Source organism: Salvia hispanica, chromosome 1, assembly GCF_023119035.1.
Source record: "Salvia hispanica cultivar TCC Black 2014 chromosome 1, UniMelb_Shisp_WGS_1.0, whole genome shotgun sequence".
In the NCBI taxonomy this organism is placed as follows: domain Eukaryota; kingdom Viridiplantae; phylum Streptophyta; class Magnoliopsida; order Lamiales; family Lamiaceae; genus Salvia; species Salvia hispanica.
In genome coordinates, this window is record NC_062965.1 from 31,712,975 (window position 1) to 31,732,184 (window position 19,210).

A 19,210-nucleotide genomic window follows, 5' to 3' on the forward strand; every position below is an offset into this window, starting at 1 on the left:
CTTTTTAAAGCTTTTGTTGATTGTGAGACTAATAAACTGAGATAATTAAGTAAACATAATTTTATAGAGAAACAGAGTCATGGACAAAAAAGTAAAGAGAGAAAAATATCTGGTGATTTCTAGCGATGACTAAGAACATAAGAGGCTAGAGCTAACTGCATCCGAAACACCAACTGAAACAGTGACTGCATTCGATCAGTGCTCCTCGACAGATACGGAAATGTTAATGTCAGGGTACGAGCCTTTGTGATCAGAGCCATTCCAATCAGCGGTGTTGTCAGTAGACGCGGAATTTGGGTGCTCTTTGTTGCTTAAGCTGTTGTTGGCCTCTCCCGGGTAATGTGGTGCCGGGTTGGGAAAGATGTTTGTCAGTGGTGGAGCCTGTGATATTGGTGTCGCTGCAGTCACTGTGGTGGCCAGAGGGAACTGGACTGAAGGAGCAACTCTTGGCTCGCGCTGCTGCTTTTGTTTCTGCATCTTGAAACCGTTTGGCACGAAGCTCCCAACAACAATCTGATGTGTATGTATTTTGATGTCATTTAATGAACTAAGAAGAAACTTATATGGATGTATTGAGATCAAGGGGGAAAAGTGAGGACCTGGATTGGACTAGCTGCCATGAGCAGACCTGCAACGCCACCACCTATTACGCGACCATTAGGGCTAGCTAGTGAAACGGTTAATCCACCAGATCGGCTTTTCATTCCACCATTATCAGAAACTGTGTATGATCCCCTTAGAGTTAAAATCTCAAAACGCCCCTGCATCAGTTCAAAGTTTCAAGGTTATACTTTACACGCCATGTTTTCGACAAAAATGAAAGAATCGGTTGGCTATTAAATGCATCGTATAAAACATGCCCATTCGAGGGCTAATGGAACCTTAATCAGATACCAAATCCACCACAAAAACATGCATCAGCAACTTCTGTGTGTATATCAAGCATGATTCACAAAAAGCACAAACATAACTCTATAATAGAGTTTCTCTAACATCAAGAAGACATAAATTTTGTTTAGATAAGAACATGAAGATCCCATCAGTTATATGACAAGAACAAGCAAACCTTATCTTTAATCAATGACATACGAATCAATTCATGCTCGAAAAACTTTCTCGATTCTTAGTATGGAACACGAAGAATGTTTCCCCTTTTCTTCAACCAATAAACAAACATAATTTCTAACTATAGTAGAGCACAAACACCAAACAACAAGTAGTCTTGAGGTGGACAAGGAGCGAGCGTTATACCTCATATGTGAGTAGCCCGCCCGACATACCAGGCTGGCGAAGCGTAACATTGGAGACAGATCCATTAGCAGAAAGAACACAGACCCCTCTGTCACCCTTCTGAGCAAAGGTGAGTATCTTCCCAGCAACATCCTGCAAAATATACTTAATTCTTAGTTAAACTTTTACAACAAAGATTCTGTCTGAGAATCAACATCGATTGTCATTTGCCTCTCCTGTATGTGCAGTCACAACATGCGGCGTAAAATCCACTCCTGCCGTGTTTGCAAACAGTTCACCTGAAAAATGCAACACAATACATTTCAGAACCCTAGTTCTGAAATTGCATTATCCCTAATTTTGGGGGAAGACTATGAAATCCTCAAGCATTGACTTCTGAGTTAAGATTTAGAGAATGTTAATCTGAAATCGCAGTAGCAATTAGTTTTCCCCTTATCAAACCACAAAAGAGTGAGGTAAGCAGAAATGTGAAATAAAAAAGGAAAAATAAAGTCAACATAGAATCAAAAATGAAATCTTTGAGAAAATCGTCAATATGTAAAAGTAGAAAAAATGAAACAAAACTCACCTAAAGACGCATAAATTTGCCAGTTTCCGGTAGCTGAGTGTTTACCGCGGCCTCTTTTGGAGGCGGAGGAGTTGTCAAACGACCTTGGCGTTGATATAGTAAAGCCGGAAGCGGCCTTCATCGCCGTCGGGGATTTGATATACGCCGGATTCAAGTTGCCATCGGCGTCAAACTTTCTAGGCCTCCCTCTCTTCTTCTTCCCCGTCGCTAAATCGCTATTTCCACCACCCAAAACGGCGGCGCCACCTCCGCCCATATTCACCACCGCCGCGCTCTTCTCCACACCTACCACCACCTCAGAAACCATTCCACCGCCGCCGCCACCACTCAGCGGTGGCGAATCAAAGCCGGAGTCCGTGCTCTCTCTGTCTACCTCCATAAATCTTCGTTTTCAACTAGCTTTGTAGCGAGAGGAGGAGGAAAATATTTGATTTTTTTGAAAGATTAGTAGGTGGAAACAAATGGCGCCACAATGTTTCAACCAAGAATTTATTTCTTCTTCATTTCAATTTCTACAGCTCTTAAATACACAAAATTATAAATCAATTTTGTCTGCAAGTTTGGTGTGCAAACCGGAGAGGGTATTATTCTTTTCTTTTTTTTTACATAATTATGAATTCTTAAATAATTGGTGAGATTTGTTTGCTATTGTGGAGATTACGATACAGTAAAGTATATTTAGTGATAATTCGGAATTATTTATATTCGTTTAATTTTGTTTTGCTAATTTACGGTTGGTATTATTTCGCATTAGAATAAGGATAAGGAATTAAATTAATACGGAGATCCATTTTTTGGGAACATATTCTTGGGATTATTTGTCGAATTAATTTCGAAATCAAAATCCCTGGTGATATGTTGGCATATTACTTTAATCATTTTTGTTTAATTATAAGGGATTTATTATTTTTGGGTAAGGGATTATATATGCAAATTCATTAATGTTTTAAGGGTGTATATAATTTTCGGATCTTTTGTTTTATTTAATTTTGTTCGCGAAATATTGAAGTAGTAGTACCTAAATAAATGTTTGCTTGAAAATATTATCTCAAGCATCCCGGAATTTAACATCGGATAAATTTGGACTTTAAATCACCGGTTAATGTTCTAGTTTGAAATCCCAAATCACGTCATTTTGTAGCATTTGAGTATTGTATGAGGTTCGATTCATAATGTTTTTACTGACAATTTATTTGCAAATTTTTCAACGTTTAATAAATTTATAATTTCCAAATCTTCTACTACTAATTGTAATATAGTTTGATAAGTGTATTTGATCGTCCAAATAAAATTAATAGTAAGATTTGAGTCCGTTGGGCAACGGATAGTTTGAAGTGAGTAAACAAAAAACGGATAGTTTGAAGAGAGTAAATAAAAATAACGGATAGTTTGAAACGAGTAAATAACAAACGGATAGTTTGAAGCAGAATAAACAAAAATAACGGATAATTTGAAGCGATTAAACAAAAGAACGGATAGTTTGAACTAAAACAAAAAAATTTAAAATTCAAAAATTTTAACTTTAGAAAAAAGTTCATATAAAATGCAACTCAACATGTTCCACACTAGACCCGTTCCCAACACGTGACATATGTGTGTACCCGTATTAAATAAATTTATGGATTTATACCTATCAATTATCATAGTATAAGGAGATGAACCGTTGTAAAATGTTACGTTATCCTTTTACATTGAATAAAGCATTAGAAAATAGAAATCGATTAAGGCCCATTTTATTGATTAACTTACACGTACATTCACTAGAAAAATTAAATAGTACTCCATGTCCCGCATGAGTCCTATTTAGTTATGACAAGAGTTTTAAATAATGTATAAAAAAATTAATTGAATAAGTTAGTGAAAGACAGTCTCACTTATATAGTTTATAATAAAATGTGAGTGAAATAAGTTGGTGAAATGTGAGACATATTTACTATTTATGAAAAAGTAAAGTATGACTTTTAATGTGGAAGGATAAAAATGATAAAACAAGACTTTTATTGTAGGACGGAGAATCGGCCAACATTTACTTGTACCTAAAGGATAATTTGAAGTGAGTAAATTAAATATGAATAGTTTGAAGCGTGTAAATGAAATAGCAGATTATTTAAAAATAATGGTCAAAATGTAGTTTACTCAAAATAAACTTGATTTTTGTATTAGAAATATTTACATATTTTATTGTACAAATATCTTGATACTATTATCTAAATTTAAATAATACTTTTCTCCATCCCTAAAATGTATAGGTTAGAACTAACCATTTTGGCACTACTTCCAAAATTAGACCAAGTTTATATATGAAAAGTTTTTAACTAATTAAACACCACTAATAATGTGGACCTCATAATCCACTTTACTATTTCAACTACTTTTTTCATTTCTCTTTTTTATTTTTTTCATCTCACTCTTATTTTACCAATTGATATTAAAACTCGTGATATTTATAAGTTTGTCTATTTTTTAGGACGAAGGGAAAATTGTTTAACTTTAAATATTACAATATCTCAATACTTTTAGTAAAATTATCTGGATATAGAATTCTAATAAAATATCTAGATTGTGACACATTTCTTTTGGACATGAGTTTTTAGGTAGTGGTGTTTTGTGGTTAAATGAAGAAAGAATAAATTAGGGTTTTCTTTACCAAAAAAAAAAGATAAATAAATAAAGTAGGGTTTGCACAGATAGACGATCCATTCGTCGAAGCTAAAGATCGGCTGAGTAAGGTGGATCTTTCCAAAGTTTGTGTGAGACGGTGCCGGTTTTGGGAGGTGGAGATGAATGAAGAAAAATCTATTTATAATTAATATGCTATATAAAATAAACTTAAAAATACCTAACTACATTAATAATTTTAATTCATGTAAACTCTAATTAATTTTATAGCTGCAAATTACAATTAAATTAATTGCATAGTAATAGAACTAAACGTTTTTGGTGGATTTGTGAGTAGAGTGTTTGAGCCAATATTAATTTATTTAGGCTGATGTGTAATTGTATTTTTTTGGACAGATATATTAAATGTTAATCAAATTTGGGAGAATAATGTGTTGGGCCAATTTCAATATTATTAGTTATTGGACTTGTCATTTGTTTTGTCTGGGCCATTTCATACTAATGTAAGTGGGCTATTGTCATATTTTCATAAATTTGGGCTAGATTTTCAGTTTTTTTTGGCCCATTTATACATGAAAAACTTTAATTTTTTGAATTTTGTTTAATATAATAGCAGTGCAAATTTCTTATTACTCCCTATTTCTCGAGCAAATTATGAATATTTAGTTATGTTTAATTTACTTCTATTCTACGAATGATATATCATTTTATTTGTGTGGCTGATGTGGGTGGATTTGTTGCGAGTCCCAGATGTCGAGCAACATAGCTCGTGTGATTTGAATTAGAGTAATTTGGATTCGCGAGTTTGAATCAAGATGGAGGCATTTGAACACTTTCGTTTGTGTTTTCTATTTTAATTTCCAACTTCATTAGTTTTCTATTTTTAGATGTTTAATAAGAAGTTAATGATAATTGGTTCATCAAAGAATTTGAGCATATGCAATAGCGGACAAGAGGGAGGACTAACGATTAGTCCATGGGGATTGTCCGTCCACAATAGCGGACAAGAGGTAGGACGTCCAGACGTAGGACGAGCTCTTGTCCACGCCCGAAACCGGACGTCATACTTCTTGTTCGCTATTGCACGGACAAGAGCACGAACGTCCCGATTTTTTATTTATTTATTTATTTTATTTGTACTCAATATTACAATTCATTGCACTTCATTTTTTTTTATATTTGATAAACACCAACAATTAAAATGAATTAATCATATTTTTCAATTTGTTTTATTGGCTAGGGCTTCAGCTAGTCCTAGTGTTAGGCTATTATTGTGCAGTGGGATGCCCTAGTGATGTGACAAATGTAATGGGATGTCCTAGTAACATGGCATGAGTTGAAGTGTTTTTGGGATGTCCTAGGACTAGGCTATTGAAATGTCGACACTATAGTGGATGCTCATGAATTTGATTTCCAATCATTACTCACTGTGATTTGGAAGTCAAAATTTATGATTTATATAATTATTCATTAGGGTATATTTTCTTTAATTATTTCTTAGTATATACATTGCTATCATAACTCACTCCATCGCACATTTTTATTTATTTTTATATCTTATTCTAATTAACAAAACTTATCTTATTCTAATTAACAAAACTTATGATTTACTATTTTTGTAACACTTTGTCCTATCAGCGACCGTTCGAATAGAAAATACTTCATTTAGGTGAGAATGGAGAAGTACATTTTTTTAAGAGTGAACTACAAAAATAGTCCATGGACTATGCGTTTATCTCGCCAAAGAACCCTGGACTTTCAAAATATCCCCAGACAACTCTGGACTAAACGTTTATCTCGAAAATGGTCTTTTTTCACTGTTTCGTGACGAAAATACCCTTTTGGAGGGTTTGTGCAATTTGGTCTTTTTACATTTTAAATCTGATATTATTTCAGTGATATACTAAATTTGATATTATTTCAAAATTATTATTCTTCTTCCATTTTTGATCTTTCACTTTGTTTCTTTATTTCAATATTAGAATTAATTTTATAAAATTAAATTTTAAATTTTGATTTTTAAATATCAATAAATTTTTTAATTATTAAAATTACTATTAAATAACAAATTAATACTTTTAATCAATATTTAATAGTGTCTAATATTTAATCAATAAGGTACGACAACGCCTTAGTTTTAATCAATATTTAATAGTTTTAATCATAAGTAGATATATAACACGGTTTATTTCGAAACAAATATGCATCTAATGTAAGACTAATATAATTTTCGTTTATTAATTTGAAAACAATCAAAATTAACTAGAAAATTTCAACAAAAAATTCTCCTATATCAAATTTTTAGTAGTATCAACTTTTTAGTCAACTTCATAATATTTAATCACAAGCAATTATAACAATCGAACGAAGGCTAAATAGAATAGCTCTTATTTTTCCATCATGATTAATCTGTACTTCTTCAATTCAGCTGAATATTATATTAAATAACAAAAATTAATAGTTTTAATCAATATTTATAGTTTCCATAAATTAATAGTTTTAATTAAAAAAATTGATTGATATTTAAAAATTGAAGTTTAAAATTTAATTTTATAAAATTAAATCTAATATTGAAATAAAGAAACAAAGTGAATGATGGCAAAAGGGAAGAAGAATGATAAAAAGGAGCAAGCAATCAACATGAATCATCACTTTTCCAGCTCCTAGCTTAGTTTTCTACTTTTTCTACACACTCACACACTTAGGGGAAATCGTAGGGGAGTTCTCATTTCATCGGAAGTTTGGATGCAACACCGTCTCTACGGAGGCGAAGAAACAATTGTCTTTATTTTTCTGTCTACTTTTGGTACTCTCCGAGCCCTCGTTGTTCGAGGCTCAGCCTTGTCTGTTACTATCGTTGGATACTTCGTATTTTGCTATGAATATCACTGCTTTTGTTTCGTTTATCTTATCGTGTTGTTTTGGGTTTGATTTGCTGATTATTGTTGGTTGATCTGAGTTTGGAGTTGTTTTCAAGAAATCTGTTGTTGATCGGTTGAATCTACGTAAACTTGTGAGGATTGGAGATGGAAATGATGTTTGGTTGTTGTGGATGGCTTGGATCCGGAGTGGATTAAGCGTCCCGTGAATGGATCTGCTTGTTTTCGCTTGATTTCGTTGTTTAAATTCTGCATTCTTGTTTTACCTCGTCTAGTAGACGTAGATCTGCTTTAGTTCGAGTTGTTCTTCATTTCTATTGGTTTAATTCCGTCTACTTTGCTTTGATCTTCGTTCTTGCTCTGTTTTAACTGGTTGTTTCATGATAAATGTTGGAGAAGATGATGTCGCTGTTAGTTAGTCCTTTGGTTAGTTATTTTGCAGCTTTTCAATCGTACTCTACCTTTTCAGAAAATGGTCCCCACATTTAGTTGCTTTCCCAGGTCTAGGTTAATTTAGGAAATTGTTCGTTCGATCTAGTAATTGTCTCGCTCTATTTCGATTAATATGCATGTTTTTATGTTTCTGCCTAGATCTAGTTGTTAGAGTAGAATATTTCAATTACCAAGTCTAGGAATTAAAGCTCAACGCCAAAATTGCGTGGCAACAGCCAACAAAAAATAGTTCCCGAGTCTTTGAACATGTTTACTTGTGCATTCATCTCTGTGGATTCGATCCCTACTTCCACGTACTAGTTTTCTTAATTAAAGCGGGTTGAGGGTTTTGAAGAGGGAGTTAAGGGAGTGATTGTGTGCCCCACGACAGGTAGCTCAAGGTTCTCTGAGTTCCTAGACCCAGTGTCTAGCGGATTTCCTGGACCGAGGATTTTCTTCATTATTTTTTAGAACACGCTTTCGCTAACCATCATTAGCTTCTAAGTCAGCCTCTTCAAATAGTCAGGACTTAAAAACAGGCTCAGACACATTTGCTCGGCCAGGCGTTTTTTTGCTCAGAAAACACCCAGTTGGGTGTTTTTCTGACTCATGACATGCCCCCAAATCGTCCGGTGGCGCGTTTTTTCACTACAATGTGCAGTCTTCGTAAAACAACGTTATCTTCTACTATAGGACTTCGATTGAGACGTGCGAGGTATCCATGCGAAGCTCTTTCGAAGATGTATGCAATGGTGGCCTTTCAGAAGCATTTGATATTAATCTTGTTGAGCTGATTACTGCTTAGATTCAGACCTTTTATTCTTTCTCTGCTCTCTCCTAGAGCTTGGTCTTTTATTCTACTCCCTCCGTTCCATAGTAGTAAAGTCATTTTGCCATTTTGGTACGTTCCATAGTAGTAGAGTCATTTCCTTTTTTGGTAAAAGTCAACACATTTCTTCCCACCTACTTTACTCTCTCTTACTTTATTCTCTCTACATCTCTCTACCTTTTTCATTTCCTACTTTATTCTTCATTTACTTAACTCACCTAACACAACTTTTTCTTAATCTCCGTGCTGAAAAGAAATGTCTCTACTATTATAGAACGGAGGGAGTATAATATATCAAAATGAGTTTTTTTTTCACCTAAAAAAGTGTGTTAAAATAATACAATAAAGACTACAATTTGATTCACATTAGGAAGTAATGAAGATTGTAAATCCGGAAGTGAAAATTGATCGCAATACCGGGATAGAGAATGAGAAAAGATAGTTTAAAGCGAGTAAATAAAAAAAATGGATAGTTTGAAGCAGGTAAGTAAAATACCGGATAATTTAAAGCATGTAAAGCAGTTGATTGACCACAAATTGGCATAGAATCCATAGGATTCTGCTTCCTTCCATTTGATAGTGTTTTTGTTCCTTCTTTTCTTTTATTTTTATTTTTATTTGCCATTTTGATGTAGAACTCGATCCCTCTTTGGTTGTCTAACTAGTGATTGAGATTGAGTTATAGTACTTAGATCTTGGTACTATACTCCACATGGACACGGGCGGAGCCACGCTGGGTCTAGGGGTCCCTTGGGCCCTCAGCCATTTAAACTTTATGTATATATAATATATGTATACAGTACATTTCAAGTGTATTTCTAGCTTAGCTGGTTTCAAGCCCAGCCTCCATCCGAAAGATACTTAGTTCGACATCTCTAGGGGCGCAGATTTTTGTTTCTTTATTTTACATATCTATCATTTCAAAATTTAAATTGTAATTTTAATCTATGAATAAAAATATTTTATTATCCCATAAATATATAAATACATATAATACTTGCATCTTTAACTTTCATTTATAGGTTACATATCTATCATTTCAAAATTTAAATTGTAATTTTAATCTATGAATAAAAATATTTTATTATCCCATAAATATATAAATACATATAATACTTGCATCTTTAACTTTCATTTATAGGTTTGGTTGATTTTCTCACTGCTAGTAATTTTATGTAATGAATTTCACACACTAATATATTCATAATTTAAGAAAATACTTAGTAAATTAAATCACATTGACTTTGTCTTTAAATATATTTATACTAGTTTTTATTGTCTATATTTTAATTATTTTCACTATGTATCTCATCCTCTCAACGATCCCCTATTGCTTATGCGGCTATTCTTCATCGGGTCTCGACAATTTTCAATTAGAAATTTGGGCCCCCCATCGGTAAATTTCTGGCTCCGCCACTGCACATGGACATGATACTTTTTACTTGTTATTACTAAACTAGCCTCGTACACTTGCTGTTAATACTTGTTAAAATAAAGATAAGTCAATGGAAAATGTTGAAAGATCAAGAATCAATCAAGATGTTACCATTGTTAAAGACTCAATGTCCCACATTGGTTACAAGAGCAGTTGGTATGAGGTTTATAGACTAAATGAGTTCTTTTTCCTAATAGGCTAGTTATTGGATGAGATGAGTTCTCCTATTGAGTTTGTAATATTTGTGCTTTCATTGAGAACATAAACGACTCGGAGTGGTGGTCGGGGAAAGAATTCGCCTTGACCAACGAATACGTGTGGATCTGACTCAGAGTGGTGGCCGGACAAAGAATTTGTCGTGACCAACGTGGTTGTTACCAGCGATCCTAAAGACTCTGTGATCAACGAGGATTTTGGCCTTTAAGAGGGGTCATTGTGAAAGCAATTGATATGGAGTTTATGGATTAAATGACATGTTTCTCGTAACATATTTAGTTTTTTAGGATAAATTATCTTATTTGATCAATAACAGAAAAACAATTAATTAGGAATAAAATGATTGTATTTTTTATTATCAGTAATATTAGTATATATAGTTTTACAAGGAGGCTAGCTATAAGACAATTGTATGTAATGAAGAACGTACTAATAGGAAATACTAGTACTACAAAACCATCAGTTGATTACACTATTCAACGTTCGCTTCCAATATTCCGAGTCCTTCGACCCATGTTTAACAAAATGCACTTACAAATTTCTAGTTAACTCTCTTTTTTATTTAAGAAACGTAAACATCTACGTGAACAATTCCAAACATATATTTATATACAAGGAAGTCGATACAAGATTTTATTTCCCCACCAATCCTAACAAGCAACAACCAATTTCATATCAACCTCGATCGGTCTAAATCAACATTCAAATTAACACACGTCTCTATTAGAAATGAGCATGCTGATTTTTATTTGGAATATGGAATGGGTATAGCCCTCAACGGCACAGCTTTCCTCAGCGTGATTCCCATCCTCTCGCTCATATCCATCTCCGCCGCCTTAACTCCGCCACCCAACACCCAATCAAAGGAGTGCAGCACCGACCCCAAGGCCAGCGGCAGCACCCGCGCGGCGAGTGGCAACGCCGGGCACATCCGCCGCCCGGAGCCGAAGGGTATGAACTCGTAGTGGTGGCCCTTGTAGTCCGGCGCCTTGTTGGGATCCATGAACCTCTCCGGCTTGAACTCATGAGGATCCTTCCACTTTTTGGGGTCTCTCCCGATGGCCCAAGTGTTGACCAGGATTTGGGTTTCTTTGGGAATGTGAAACCCTAGCAATTTGCATGACTCCATGGCTTTGTGGGGGACTAGGAAGGGGAGTGGTGGATGCAATCTTAGGGTTTCTTTGATTACAGCTTTTAGGTATGGGAGCTCTTCTAGCTTTTCTTCTTCTACCTTTTCTCCTGGCCCGATTACAGTTCGGAGCTCTGTCTGGACTTTTTGGAGGGCGTCCGGGTTGTGGAGGAGCTCTGCCATCGCCCACTCTAGCGTGCTAGTGGTCGTGTCGGTCCCTGCAGTGAACATCTCCTGCAAACACATATTCGAATATATGTTAGCATGGAGAGAAACGGTACCTACAATTATAATTGGCATGGACACACTAGCCAACGTCCGAACCACTGAAATGTTATTCCAAAAGTCTTTTCGCCTATATTTATTATTGGACAAATTACCAAATAAATCACTAAAATAGTCAAATTCTGGTTTGTCCAATACTTTTCTAAATCACCAAGTTTTAGAATTTCACAATTAAGTAACGCATACATCATTTTTTTCAGTGAAACCCGCAATCAATGATGAAAACAAAATTTCACATTTATCCCACCATCATTTCTTGGTAAATGAAACGACGTTGTTATGTGTCATCGCCTATATATAATTGCAACTTAAAAAAATACTATATGAAAATTCAAATTTGACTATTTTTCATGATTTATTTGGCTATTTGTGTGTAGATTTTCTTTTAATTTTACAAAAGAAATTATTTTCATAATTCAAAGTTTTCACGTTTATAAACATAAATTCACCAAATAAAGAGCAATCGGAAGAACTTACAAAGACGATGACGTTGATGATGGTTGAAGAGAAGACGGCAGGCCCTTCAACGCCGTCACCTCTGTATTCCAAAAGCACATCCAAGTAATCTTTCTTCTTCTCCACAACTTGGTCTCTTTCGCTCATCCTCTCTCTCAAGAACTCTCCAGCCACATCGAACGCCCGTTTCACATGAAACTGCGTCCGCCTCCTTATCCTCTGCGGGTCCGCCCACCTCAGCACCGGAAAGTAATCCGCCATATTCGGCTTCGCAGCGAACTCCATCGTCTTCCCCGTGTGGTAGAAGAACTTCGCCCCTCTCTCCGACCCCGAATCCAACACATCCTTCGAGAACATCAGGTTTCCGATCAGGTTGAACGCCATCACGAAGAAGAACCTCCCGACGTCGGCCTCTGCTCCGGCGGCGGCGGAATCCCTGACGCACTGCACCATCTGGTGGACGCACCTTCCCCTGACGCCGCGCATTGCGTCGAGGGGGCCGGCGGCGAAGAACTCCGCCGTGCAGAGGCGGCGGAGCGTCCGCCAGTGGGGGCCGTACTGGGCGGTGATGAGGGAGCCCTCGTTGGCGACGTCGCCCTTCATGGACTCGTAGATCTTGCGGCCCGCAAGCACGGCGTCGTGCTGCTTGAACATGGCGCGCGCGGCCTCGTCGGAGGAGATCACCACCGTCGTCATGGACCCTAGCCGGAGGGTCATCACGGCGCCGTGCTTGCTGGCTAATTCTGCGAAGGATCGGTGGGGGGCGGACGCGCTCCCCGCCAGCTGGAACATGTTTCCCACCACGGGCCACGGGCGTGGCCCGGGTGGGAGGCGCCCTAGCTCTTCCAGCCGGCGGTGGCGCCGCTCCGTCGATACGGCCCATGCTGCCCACAGGAGAAGGGCTACAACAATTCCAGCTATCTCGTAGTCCATTTTCACTCTATATCAAATTTGCAATTATTTTGTTCAATATTTTTATTTTGTACCTGCTTCGTAATTTACATCCGAATAATCAAAACAACATAGTACTAAGTATTTAAATTAATCAATCTATTCAACAGTGCAATAAAAAAAGTACTCCTCCGTCCCAATAAATATGAAACGTTTACTTTTCGACACATGATTTTATGTAGTGTTGTTTTGTGAGTCAAAGAAGAGAGAGTAAGATAAGAGAGAGGGAAAAATAGAGATAAAGTTATTTCTATTTTAAAAAACGTTTCATTTTTAATGGGACAACCTAAAAAGGAAAACGTGTCATTTCTAACGGAGGGAGTATTAATTTTGATAGAGAAGTTCATCAATAATGTAATATTGAAGATCTGAGTATGTAGTTCCACATGCGACATCCAAGCAATCAAATTTTACTAGTACTTTTTTGTGTAAAAGTATGTAGCTAACAATCAAGCCCCGCAATCTTTAATTAAAAAAAAAGAAAGAAGAAAAAGGCGATTTCAAGAGATAATTTTGACAGAGATAGTAACTATATGTGCGCTTCACAAACTCATAGTCAAAGTACTTATACACCTAATTCCATGTCTCATATATAAGTATAGGGGATGAATAGCACTAAATTACACATGCATAGCATAGTTTTATACTATGATCTATTGTAATGAAATGTAAGTATGTCATAAAGATACCTGTTAAATTCGAATAGTATTTGAAATTTTTCTTCCTTTCACACAGCTTGATGAGCGCACAGAAGTAGTAGTTGAATCTAGTATAATTCTATAATTAGTTCTGAATCTCTCTATTTCTCTCTGAAAGTAGTGTGTGTGAGTGAGTGTGATAAGGAATAATTTGGTGTGGCTGTGACATATATAAATCTGAGTACGCATTTAGTACTTCTCAAAATACTTAATCAAGAATATCATTTTCATCAGACCCCCAATTATTGTTCTATCTTATTGGTTTCCTCCCTGATTAATAAATGTCCACATCAAAATAATATACGAGAATATGTGATATATTAAAATACTAGTAATATAAGGTCCTGCTGCAGGATGCAAAAAGCCAGTGAGGAATATCTATCGGATCATTTTAAACTTGGTTTTATGTACTAATTGTTTAAAATATTCGTACAAAAATTTCATATGTTACGATTGCATAGAGCCCACACGATATCACTAAGAACTAACTATCGGCCACTTTGTTCTTTTCGAACAGTATAACATCGGTTAATAATAAATGTGTATATTCCATTTCTCTATAAAAATTTGTCACATATTTTCATTTTCTTCTATCCTAAAAAATTTCTAACATTTCACTTTTTATTATTTTTAATAGTGGACCTCATATTCCACTAACTCATTATGACTCATATTTTATAAAATTAAGTACTTAAATGTAGGACCAACATTGCACTAATTTTTTCAATCGACTTTCTATTTTATTTTTTAAAATTTGTGTCTGATCAAAATATGAAAAAGTTTAAGGGCCGGAGGGAATAATTTTGAAGGGTTATAGGAGTATTTTACAAAAATGACTTTGTGGTAAAAAAAAAAAGTTAAATCAACTCGATATTTATGCGAAATAAACGATAAATTAATAAATGCAGTTACTTTCAATTGGATTCATTAGAATGAAAGATGAAATTAATCAAATTATAAAGAATTAATTTTCCGGCTTATTTTTTTATCCGCACAAGAATCCAACAACTCAAGTTATTGGTCCAATTTTCAGACACAGGATCGGGGACTAAAATTGAAGCTTTTATAAAATGTGAGATTTTTAAATAAATTAACGAAACTTCATCATTTCTGAAAATAGTTATAAACTTATAATACGCTAGAAATTAGCTAGTTATGCTACACCAGTTGATATCAGTAATTAATCGAATATGAAAACAAATATCAGCAAAGTTCTAATTCCACAAGATCATTAAAACACGCGTAGATATATTAATTTAGGTAGCCAATGAAATGAATAATTCCCATATTTTGAATATGTATTATGTATAATTCGTTTCATATGATGAATGTATGGAAAAGGGATCCAAAAAGAAGACTATTATTTACGCATAATTTAAGCCTTTATATATTTCTTCCTTTTTGTTGAAAACCTTTGTGAAAAATGATCATGAAAGATCACATTAATCGGGATAATAACCATCATTGCTCCACCATCACATTTTCTACCACCACAATAATCGTTGCTCCACCACCACATTTTCTACCACCACACCACCACATTTTCCACCACCACAATAATCGTTGCTCCACCACCACATTACCCTTTTGATTTTAATGTTATCATGATCTGATTTGTGGAATTATCGGAAGCAATTAAAGATGATATATCATGTATAGTGGGGTGCGTTATATTGCTAACTATTTAAGTTGCTAATTCTATTAACTCATCAATACAGTGTATTAAAAATGTCAACACGGTGACATCAAAATGTCAACACATTATATTGAATTGAGTTCAACAAAATTATGTGTTGACATTTTAATGTTATAATGTTGATATTTTTAACACACAGCATTGATGAGTTAGCAAGTTAGCAACTTAAGAAAATTAGCAATTGATCACACCCCTATGTGTGATATTTGATGGTCGAACATTGGGAATTTCGCTTTTTTTGGATGTGATCTATTTCGGTGATAATTGAAAGACGATTTCAAACCAGACAAGAGGAAAAAATCATCCTTAAAAATTAAAGTGGAAATGTTGCATTAATTTAGTTTTGGGGGGAAATTGCATTTTTGATACATTATGTTTGGCTTTTATTAATTTAATTTTGTACCCATACATATATTTCGTCTAACGATATGTTACCACAACAATTCATATTGCTCCCTTTCAATTTTATTTTTCAATTTTTATTATTTCTAGAGTATAAATAAAAAAAAAATTAAACTTAAACAATACACTGATAATATATTTATTTTGATCCATCTTGGACTTAGATATTGAAAATATATTTATTTTGATATGTCTTGGACTTGGATCTTGAAGACCTCGTGCCACTAAAGATTAAAGAAGCTGCATGCCAGGCATGGGCGAGAAACTTTCTTTCTAATAAGGTGAGATCTATTAATAATAATAAAAAAATTCTAATGAAATATCACTCCATTCCATTTTAAGTAAAATATTTCTTTTTCAGCATAAGATTTTATATGTTGTTATTTTATGAATTAAATGAAAGAAATAAAGTAGAGAGGAAAAAGTAAAGAGAATGATGTTTCTATTTTTAAAAAGTAAAGAGAATGATGTTTCTATTTAGAGTGAGATAATCTAAAAAGGAAAATGTGTCACTTAGAGTGAGATGGAGGAAGTAAGACTCATTATCCACTAAGGTGGTGTTCGGTTTACAAGATAAAATAATACCAAGATACAATCTAGAATTGAACTGTGAGATTATTTTAGTCATAGGGGGTTATCTATGACTAATTATCTCATGATTATCCATCTAGGATTGAGTTGTAGGGTTGAATCTCATGAACCAAACACACTACAAATTTAATCTCAGATACAATTTTGCAAACCGAGCACCCCATACTAATCACTTTTCTTTATACCTATTTTCTTACTTTATCAATTGTGCATTGAAACTCATGCCCTTAAAAAATTCATATTACTCCTTTCGTCACATAAAAATAAGGATACTTTCCTTTTCCGTCCGTCCATAAAAATCTATCATTTTTATTTATGGAAAATTCTTCCAAACTCATTACACATATACATCAATTTATTTATAAATTATACAACTAGAGCCCACCATTAAATACTAGTAATAGGATTTCATTATTTGAATCTAATATAATTCTATAATTAGTTCTGAATCTCTTTATATAGATTTTTAATTATAATTGCTTACCTCCACATTTTCTCTCTAAACAAAGTAGTGTGTGCGTGTGTTTGAGTGAGTGTGATAAGGAATAATTTGGTGTGGCATATATAAATCTGAGTACGCATTTAGTATTTCTCAAAATACTTAATCAAGAATCTCATTTTCATCAGACCCCCAATTATTGTTAATACGTCCGTCGAAGTTTGTCCCAATTTATCATTTTGGTCCGTTTCTAATAGTTTGTCGCATTTCATTTTTTATCATTTTTGATAATGAACCTCATATTTCACTAACTCATTCCTACTCACATTTTATTATAAAACTAATATTCCCTCCGTCCCACTTAAAATGAAACATTTGAGAATCGGCACGAGATTTTATATAGTGTTGCTTTGTGAGTTAATGAAAGAGAGTAAAGTAAGAGAGATGAAAAAGTAGAGATAGAGTTGTTTCCATTTTAAAAAATGTTTCATTTTTAATGGGACAACCAAAAAAGGAAATCGTTTCATTTTTAATGAGACAAATGGAGTATATAAAAGTAGGACCCACATTCCACTAACTTTTTTCAACTCACTTTTCATTATATTTCTTAAAATTCGTACCGGGTTAAAGTGGGACAATATTTGGGGGGCGGAGGTAGTATATCTTATTGGTTTCCTCACTAATTAATACTCCCTCCGTCCCACAAAAGATGTCACACTTGTGGGACGACACGAAATTTTAGGAGGTTTTGTTTTGTGTGTTAAATGGAGAGAGAAAATATAATTTTTATATTCATGTGAGAGAAAACTTTTTTTCAAAAAGGAAAATATGACATCTTTTGTGGGACAAACTAAAAAGGAAAATATGACATCTTTTGTGAAACGGAGAGAGTAATGTCTACGTCAAAATAATATATTTCGGTAATATGTGATATGTTAAAATACTAGTAATATATTAGTGCTGCAGGATGCTGGATGCAAAAATCCAGTGAGGAATCTCTATCGGATCAATTGAAACTTGGTTTTATGTACTAATTGTCTAAACAATTCGTACAAAAATTTCATATGTTACGATTGCATAGAGCCCACAAGATATCACCAAGGCCATCCACAAAGGCGCGGACAATAGTCCGCCCGATATTGTCCGCCACTGTAGACATGTGGACGATAGATCGTCCGCAGACGATACGCGTCGACTACGCATCGTCCGCGGTATTGCCCGCCCCACTGTGGCCGACGCGGACGATACCGCGGACGATGCGACGCGTCTTTATTTTTATTTTTTATTTTTTAGCTCATCAAAACTATATATATACATTACATTTTTCTTTCATTCCACTCTCTCAGTTCACTCTATTTCTCATTCTCTCTATTTCACTAAATAGAATGAATCCCGGAGATTACCCAAGTCCAAATAGTCCGATGTTCGATGGTGGTGCACGGTGGCCGGGTACAGACCCCGATGAATATCGGTCCTTCGACTCCAACACCCAGTACGATCCTGATTTCAGCACGGATTCGTACGTATCATTCACATCGTGTGATGAAGCTTTTCTCTTACGAAAAACAGATATGTTATTCAACTCACAAAGAGATGGTGGCACCCTAACACTCCCCTTCATTAGAATGTAAGATAAAATTATAAAGAATTAATTTTCCGGCTCATTTTTTTTTGTATCCGCACAAGAATCCAACAACTCAAGTTATTGATCCAATTTTCAGACACAGGATCGGGGACTAAAATTGAAGCTTTTATAAAATGTGAGATTTTTAAAAATAAGAGTGAACTACAAAAATGGTCCCTGGACTATAGATTTATCTCGCTCATAGTCCCTGGACTTTAAAAATACCGCCAATAGTCCATAAACTAAGGGTTTATCTCGAAATTGGTCCTTTTGGCTTTTTTTGGTACGAAAATACCCTTTGATATTATTTTGGGGGGTTTGGGCAATTTGGTCTTTTTACACTTTTAACATTTTAAATCTGATATTATTTCAGTTATGTACTAATTTTCATATTATTTCAAATTTATCATCCTTTTTCCCTTTTGTCATCCTTCACTTTGTTTCTTTATTTTAATATTAGATTTAATTTTACAAAATTTTAAATTTTAATTTTTAAATATCAATAAATTTTTTTAATTATAAAAAGTATCAAATAGCAAAAATTAATAGTTATAATTAATCTTTGATAGTGTATAGTACTATGTAATCAATAAGGTATGACAACGCCTTAGTTTTAATCAATATTTTATACAGTAGCTTTAATCATAAATAGATTATATAACACAATTTATTCTGAAATAAATATGCATCTAATGTAAGACTAATATAAT

At 34.4% G+C, this 19,210-nt stretch overlaps 2 protein-coding genes across 4 annotated transcripts; both read right to left on the reverse strand.

The window, feature by feature from the left end:
• Window positions 1-37: 37 nt before the first annotated feature.
• LOC125221280 (AT-hook motif nuclear-localized protein 7-like) lies at window positions 38-2,407 on the reverse strand. Its single transcript, XM_048123406.1, has 5 exons — window positions 1,820-2,407; window positions 1,462-1,529; window positions 1,252-1,383; window positions 600-761; window positions 38-513 (listed from the first exon to the last, which is right to left on the reverse strand). The coding sequence occupies exons 1-5, from the start codon at window positions 2,196-2,198 to the stop codon at window positions 196-198; spliced, it is 1,059 nt and encodes a 352-aa protein (XP_047979363.1). The 5' UTR covers window positions 2,199-2,407; the 3' UTR covers window positions 38-195.
• An 8,360-nt stretch (window positions 2,408-10,767) lies between these two features.
• LOC125214208 (iridoid oxidase) lies at window positions 10,768-13,897 on the reverse strand. Of its 3 annotated transcripts, none has more exons than XM_048115133.1 (3): window positions 13,740-13,897; window positions 12,121-13,039; window positions 10,768-11,592 (listed from the first exon to the last, which is right to left on the reverse strand). In XM_048115133.1, the coding sequence occupies exons 2-3, from the start codon at window positions 13,030-13,032 to the stop codon at window positions 10,975-10,977; spliced, it is 1,530 nt and encodes a 509-aa protein (XP_047971090.1). In that variant the 5' UTR covers window positions 13,033-13,039; window positions 13,740-13,897; the 3' UTR covers window positions 10,768-10,974. The 3 variants fall into 3 exon arrangements, with proteins under 3 accessions (XP_047971090.1, XP_047971098.1, XP_047971106.1); XM_048115141.1 differs by having other exon boundaries at window positions 12,121-13,085; XM_048115149.1 differs by having other exon boundaries at window positions 12,121-13,088.
• Between the last annotated feature and the right edge of the window lie 5,313 nt (window positions 13,898-19,210).